The following is an 8197-nucleotide window of genomic DNA, read 5'->3' as shown; positions in this document are numbered from 1 at the left end:
CCCAGGATGATGATGACGTATATACCCAGGATGATGATGTATATACCCAGGATGATGATGTATATACCCAGGATGATGATGACGCATATACCAGGATGGTGATGACGCCTATACCCAGGATGATGATGTATATACCCAGGATGATGATGTACATACCCAGGATGATGATGACACATATACCCAGGATGATGATGACGCCTATACCCAGGATGATGATGACGTATATACCCAGGATGATGATGTATATACCCAGGATGATGATGTATATACCCAGGATGATGACGTATATACCCAGGATGATGATGTATATACCCAGGATGATGACGTATATACCCAGGATGATGACGTATATACCCAGGATGATGATGTATATACCCAGGATGATGACGTATATACCCAGGATGATGACGTATATAACCAGGATGATGACGTATATAACCAGGATGATGATGACGCATATACCCAGGATGATGACGTATATACCCAGGATGATGACGTATATACCCAGGATGATGACGTATATAACCAGGATGATGACGTATATACCCAGGATGATGACGTATATAACCAGGATGATGACGACGTATATAACCAGGATGATGACGTATATACCCAGGATGATGATGAGGTATATACCCAGGATGATGATGACGTATATAACCAGGATGATGACGTATATACCCAGGATTATGACGTATATAACCAGGATGATGACGTATATACCCAGGATGATGATGAGGTATATACCCAGGATGATGACGCATATACCCAGGATGATGACGTATATAACCAGGATGATGACGTATATACCCAGGATGATGACGTATATAACCAGGATGATGACGTATATACCCAGGATGATGATGACGTATATAGCCAGGATGATGACGCATATACCCAGGATGATGACGTATATAACCAGGATGATGACGTATATACCCAGGATGATGACGTATATAACCAGGATGATGACGTATATACCCAGGATGATGACGACGCATATACCCAGGATGATGACGTATATAACCAGGATGATGACGTATATAACCAGGATGATGACGTATATACCCAGGATGATGACGTATATACCCAGGATGATGATGACGTATATACCCAGGATGATGACGCATATACCCAGGATGATGACGACGCATATACCCAGGATGATGACGTATATAACCGGGATGATGACGTATATAACCAGGATGATGACGTATATAACCAGGATGATGACGTATATAACCAGGATGATGACGTATATAACCAGGATGATGACGTATATACCCAGGATGATGACGTATATAACCAGGATGATGACGTATATACCCAGGATGATGACGTATATAACCAGGATGATGACGTATATACCCAGGATGATGACGTATATAACCAGGATGATGACGACGTATATAACCAGGATGATGACGTATATACCCAGGATGATGATGAGGTATATACCCAGGATGATGATGACGTATATACCCAGGATGATGATGAGGTATATACCCAGGATGATGACGCATATACCCAGGAAGATGACGTATATAACCAGGATGATGACGTATATACCCAGGATGATGACGTATATAACCAGGATGATGACGTATATACCCAGGATGATGATGACGTATATAGCCAGGATGATGACGCATATACCCAGGATGATGACGTATATAACCAGGATGATGACGTATATACCCAGGATGATGACGTATATAACCAGGATGATGACGTATATACCCAGGATGATGACGACGTATATACCCAGGATGATGACGTATATAACCAGGATGATGACGTATATACCCAGGATGATGACGACGCATATACCCAGGATGATGACGTATATAACCAGGATGATGACGTATATAACCAGGATGATGACGTATATACCCAGGATGATGACGTATATACCCAGGATGATGATGACGTATATACCCAGGATGATGACGTATATACCCAGGATGATGACGTATATAACCAGGATGATGACGTATATAACCGGGATGATGACGTATATACCCAGGATGATGACGTATATAACCAGGATGATGACGTATATAACCAGGATGATGACGTATATACCCAGGATGATGACGTATATAACCAGGATGATGACGTATATACCCAGGATGATGACGTATATAACCAGGATGATGACGTATATAACCAGGATGATGACGTATATACCCAGGATGATGATGATGCATATACCCAGGATGATGATGACGCATATAGCCAGGATGATGACGTATATACCCAGGATGATGATGACGTATTTAACCAGGATGATGACGTATATACCCAGGATGATGATGACGTATATAACCAGGATGATGACGTATATACCCAGGATGATGATGTATATACCCAGGATGATGATGCATATACCCAGGATGATGATGACGCATATACCCAATTTATAGTTATATCAATAAATATATATATAGCACAAATAAAGCCCTTTATTGATTTGACATATATCCCGGTATATTACACAGCGAGCGATGAACGAGCGAAGAGTCGCTTCTGGAATTGTTACGAACAATAACTCAAGTCCAAACGATGGATTCGGGCGGAGGAAGGATCTCCTGAAGGAGTCGGCCTCATCTCCCAAATCGCTGACTGACTGAAGTGTGACTCACTTCCGCCAGAAGTCTTCACGCCCGCCGGGGATCCTGCCCCCGGACGCGGCGACGTCCAGCGCCGATGGCGTCATCACTTTACACACGGCGAAAAGCAAACGAAAAAACGCACCCGGGGCTTCCTGTCATGGTGTCGCACCACGTGGCGGGGCCTCGGTGGGATCGTCCGGCGCGGGCGGACTTCCTGTTTGTCCCCGTCGTTTGCCGGCATCGGTGTGAAGCGGGCTTCCGGCCGCCTACGCTGTCAAAGGGACGTTCCCCTGTCGTTGTTTGGCTCATTTATTCCCCCCCAGTTCTTCCTGCGTTGAACCCAGTTCTGTTTTGCGCCTGGAAAACACCCGCTCGCGGCTGGTGACTCCAGACGACCCCATCGTTCCCAGGGCCTGGTTCGCCGGGGGCGGGTGGTTCTCCGCTGCAGCTGAAACCTCTGGAAGCTGACGACCATGTGCAAACCTTTATGAATCCATTTCACACGGGAACGCGCTCACGCACCACGGCTTGAAGAACGACCTGCTGGAGTGGAGGACGCACACCGGTTTAAAACAGAAATGCCTGTTTATAAATGTAGAATTATAATATCGCCTGCTGTTGTTGGGAAGCGTGTGCGGTGCAGGTACCGGCTTTAAATCTGACTATAAAGTTATGACGTCATTAACGTCAACGCTGGACGTCCAGCTGAGAAAACCACTTCCTGTCGTAGCGAACGACCAAGACCCAGACGCAGCTCGACCCGGGGCCACTAGGGGCAGGGCCCCACTGGCGGACGCGATGACGGACGAGGTGTAAAGCGAGCTGCAGTCACATGATGATCCCTGAAAACTCTGAAGCAAAACAACAACAAACATCCAAACGGGAAAATGTGAAGGAAGCAGGAAGAACTGGAGAGATGCAGGAAATATCACACAGAGGCCACGCCCCCTCTGTCTGTCTGTCTGTCTGTCTGTCTGTCTCTCACAATGATTGTGATTGTAGATAATCATTGTTGTGGAATGCCCCCCCCCCCACCCACTGCCACTTAAATAACTGTGCGTGAGACAGAGAGAGAGAGAGACAGAGAGAGAGAGAGAGAGAGAGACAGAGAGAGAGAGAGAGACAGAGAGAGAGAGAGAGCGAGAGAGAGACAGACAGAGAGAGAGAGACAGAGGGCGAGAGAGAGGGATGGAGGAAAAATGGAAGAAAATATTCAGATTGTTGACAAAAAATTAATTTGAATAATGAATGAATATCAATCAACAAACAAACATATCTGACAATAAACAACGTTTTAAGGAGAATAAAGGAACCAAAGGCACCTGAAAAACCTGGCCACCCAACCTGGCAGCCCAACCCGGCTATCCAATCCGGCTATCCAACCTGGCAACCCATCGTGTCTATTCAACTGGGCAACCCACCCTGGCTACACAACCTGGCAACCCACTCTGTCCACCCAACCTGGCAACCCATCCTCGCAACCCATCCTGGCCACCCAACCTGGCAACCCATCCTGGCCACCCAACCTGGCAACCCATCCCCCTTTACCTACTTTGTTTTGGTCTTTTTTTTCCCCAACAAAACTATACAAACATTATGTCTTATCAATACATTAGAGAAAACACTATTTTTCAAAGGTTCTTTTTCCAAAGATAGATTTGTAGAATTGACCTTGAATTTTTATTTTACTTTATTGATATAAACAAAATCAGACTAGAAACTCAGACAGGTTCCGTTTACAACCACTATTTACAACATGAACCACATCCTAACATTACGATAGTTGCAATAGCAGAATAAACGGAACCAGATACAAAATAAACAAATTCATAAACAAACACATCAATAAAAATGGAATGAAGTAAATACGAAACACTCACATTCAGAGGCTTTTCCCAAAGATGGATTCATAATATCTGACCGTTACACGGCATTTTATTGACTTAATATTAATATTTTTTTAATGGACAAAATTAAACAAACAATGTCAGAGTAGAAAACCCGAAACACAATACATTTCTCGTATTTTACCTTTACGCACCTGACGCACCTGACGCACCGTGACGCACTTCCCGCAGGTTAATTGGGGTTAATCGCTCCTTCCTCCAGGAAGTAGATCGTCATGTCAAGCAAACAGAAAAATGAGAAATGTCCAGTGATCAGATGAGCGACTGAACCCAGAGCAGCTGCGGGTCGCGGAGCCTTGAGGTCCAGGACTTCCAGGGGATCCGGGACTTCCAGGGCTTCCAGGGGATCCGGGATCTCCAGGGGATCCAGGACTTCCAGGGACCATGCAGACCTTCTCAGCCCTGACCTGCCTCGTCCTCTTGTCATGGTGCTCCACCTGCGGAGGAGCCTCGAACCGGGACCAGCACCACCCCCGACCCGAACCCAGAGGCTCTCCCTCCCAGGACGGCCAGGTGACGGAGCAGAACCTGCAGTTCATGCTGGCCCTGTACCGGAGTGCCGCCGGGCAGGACGGCAGGCCCAAACAGCGGCGCAGGTTCGGCTCCAACACGGTGCAGCTGCTGCGCCCCGCTGCGTCCTCCGTGCGCCACCTGGCGGCGCTCAGAGGTATTTCACTGCTCTTATCGATTCCGTTTTATTGCATAACTTGTTTGGTTCTGACCCACATTCCTTCACAGTGTATCACCGCTTTGCACTGTTTATTTCTGTCGTCTCTGTTTATTGCTCTTAAACTGTCTTTTTTCTGTCTTATTTGGTATTGGGTGTTTTTTAAATTCATATCCTTCATCCCAATGACCAGGTAGGAATGAAGCTTATTGTCGTTGAGATTTGGTGGAAGATGTTTTTGTTTTTCACTCTTCCACTCGTCTTTCTTGTCGTTTGGATCCGTGTCCCGGTTGCAGTTTATTTTCCTGTATTTTATAAATCTGCACAGAAAAACTTGCCCGTTTTTTTCCCCTGACGTCACATCAGGACACAAGGTTGCAAATGGAGTTTTGAGCTGGAGGTTCATGTGACGTGAGGATCAGGAGGGGTGGGTGGAGCCCTTTGTGACTGGACTGGGATTCACTTGATTTCTATGTTTCAGGTTCAGGTTTGAGATTAAAATGTTTTGTTTTTTTTGGGGTTTTTTTTACAATAGAGAATAAAGGACATTGGCCACAGAAAAACAAACGGTGAAATGCAGTGGTGTATTACAGGGGATGGATGTAGTATATGAGTGGTGGTGTGGGTGTCAGCCATTTAAAAATGATCTTTGCACGTCTGTCATCAGGCTTGCCGGTGTCGTGCCAACAAGCGATCGTCCGCTAAAAAGTGATGGCCGTCCGCAGCCTGGGCTCTCAGGGGCCCCTCCCCAGCCCCCGGCCCTATCCCCAACCAGGAAAGCTCCATCCCCGGGCCCTAACTCTGAGCAGGGAGGCCCCAACCTAACCCTAACAAAAGGGGAACCTTATCGAACCCCAACCCCCAACCTTACCAAAATAAACCCTCACTTACCTGGAATTTGAACAAAAAATTTCACATTTTCATTAAAATGCGTCATGGAGAGGGAGCGATGTCCTCTCCGCTGCGAATAATAAGAAGCAAATCAAACAGAGCCATTGATACCCCACCCCTGTAACTGGTTCGATGGATTTGATTTACTCTGTTTCCTAATTGAACGAAACAAACAAACAAAACATTGAAGAATTCTAACTGTAGTGGCTTGTCGCCAAGGCCTCGGAGGATGGAGATCCTTAAAATAAACACAGAGAAAGCCCTCATTTAAGTGATGGTGTTCCACGGTGTAACCACGTTGATCAGCGCTCACAACGTGAAGGTGGAGGTGAATGAGTCGTCGCAGATCCTGTTTCTTAAGGGGTTGAGCCCCGGAGATCATTTTGAGACGTCTGCAGCTCCTCTGCAGTGGGTGTGGCTCTGTGGGTGTGGTTCTGTGGTGGTGTCAATGGTGTTGGAGGTTTTGTGGACGGCGTGCGGTGGGTTTGGAAGGGAGCGGCGTTTCTGTTGACGGTGAGCGCTGATGGTCCCAGTGTGGAGCCCTGAGGGACGCCTCCACCGAGGAGCTCCGGGGAGTGCAGCACGCTGTTCTCCTCCACCCAGAGAGTGAACAGTGAGGAGGTTCAGGGGGTTGAATGGAATACACTGATGGAGCTTGGAGGTTGGAGGTACTGGGACGATTTTGGGGAGAGAAATGTTTTTCGCGGGCGTGGTCTGTATGAGGTTGGTTGATGTTGGCTTCAGGGTTAAGGATGGTGCCAACGTGGCCAGAAAACCTCTAACCTAACGTCTTTCTCACTTCATCTGTCTGTCTCTCTCTCTGTCCGTCTCTCTCCCTGTCTGTCTCTCTCTGTCCCTCTTTCAGACCACCACTACAAGTTCACTGTGGAGTACAACCTCGATTCTCTCCCTTTGGAGCAGCTGATCAGGGCTTCATTTGTTCACTTCCGCTCTTCCCCACCCTCCACCTCCACCAGCGCCGGCCAGGACGTCCGACCGCCCCGGTGCAGGGCTCAGATCACCACTGTGGGTGGGGACGACCAAGCCCGGGGGCCGCTGCCCAGGGACCTGGTCACCATCGAGCCCCACGACCAGTGGACGGAGACGGACATCACGGCGCACGTGAGCGGACACCTCCTCCGGGGGCCCGGCCCGAGCCAGGGGGGGCGCCTGGCCCTTGCCGTCCGGTATCTCTGCACGGAGTCGGGGGCCCCGTCTTGGTCCCGAGGCGGGGTGAGGAAAAGGATTAGAGGGAGGGGTGGCGAGGGGTCGGAGTACCACCTGGAGGTCCCCTCGCTGCTCCTGTACCTGGAGGAGGAGCAGGAGGTGAAGGACTGGATGAGGAGTCTCCTGGCAGCGGAGGAGGGTCCCGCCGCTCAGCAGCGGAGCCCCCCGGCCCCCGCGCTGCGACGGAGACACCGGCGCTCCAAGGACCCGAAGGGGGCGTCGCCGGATGCCAAAGACCCCTCTCTGGAGGCGCTCAAGAAGTCCCCCAACTCCTCCTCCTCATCGTCACCTACTCCTTCGTCCTCATCTTCGTCTCTACCTTCCGTCGTGTCCGTCGTCCCCGGAAACAAGCGGGGCAAAGCCGTGGCTCCGGGCAGCCGCTGCCGGCTGCACTCCTTCCGGCTGTCTTTCGAGGACCTGGGCTGGGGTCACTACTTTATTGCCCCACCCGTCTACAACCCCCGCTTCTGCCAGGGCGACTGCCCCCGGATGCTGCACTACGGCTACCACTCCCCCAACCACGCCATCATCCAGACCGCCATCCGGGACCTGGGCGTGGGAGACCTACCGCCCACCGCCTGCGTGCCCTACAGCTACATGCCCATGAGCGTGCTGGTGCGCCACAAGCAGAAGGTGGAGTACCGCGAGCTGGAGGACATGGTGGCCGAGTCCTGCACCTGCCGCTAGGACAGAGGAGGGCGGAGTTGGAGGAACCCCCTGGGTGGGGGCGGGGGGGCGGGCAGTGGACCCCATGCTAGAGACATCCAACGGGGACGCTAACGTCGCCCGTCGCTGGGCGGCCGACCGACCGCGCTAACTTCCTCAGCAGCGCTGCGCTGACTTCCTCAGAGACTGGTTGTGGCTTACACCCGAACTTTGGTGTTGGTGCA

General features: G+C 49.8%; 1 protein-coding gene across 1 annotated transcript; it reads left to right on the top strand.

Annotated features, from left to right (window-relative positions):
• Positions 1 to 4906: 4906 nt before the first annotated feature.
• bmp15 (bone morphogenetic protein 15) lies at positions 4907 to 7994 on the top strand (the record flags this gene model as incomplete). Its single annotated transcript, XM_080023613.1, has 2 exons — positions 4907 to 5189; positions 6946 to 7994. The coding sequence occupies 2 exons, from the start codon at positions 4907 to 4909 to the stop codon at positions 7992 to 7994; spliced, it is 1332 nt and encodes a 443-aa protein (XP_079879739.1).
• Between the last annotated feature and the right edge of the window lie 203 nt (positions 7995 to 8197).

Source organism: Zeus faber, assembly GCF_960531495.2.
Source record: "Zeus faber genome assembly, chromosome: 22".
Classification (NCBI taxonomy): domain Eukaryota; kingdom Metazoa; phylum Chordata; class Actinopteri; order Zeiformes; family Zeidae; genus Zeus; species Zeus faber.
The sequence above is the reverse complement of the archived record's forward strand: the minus strand, read 5'-3'. Positions and strand labels throughout refer to the sequence as shown.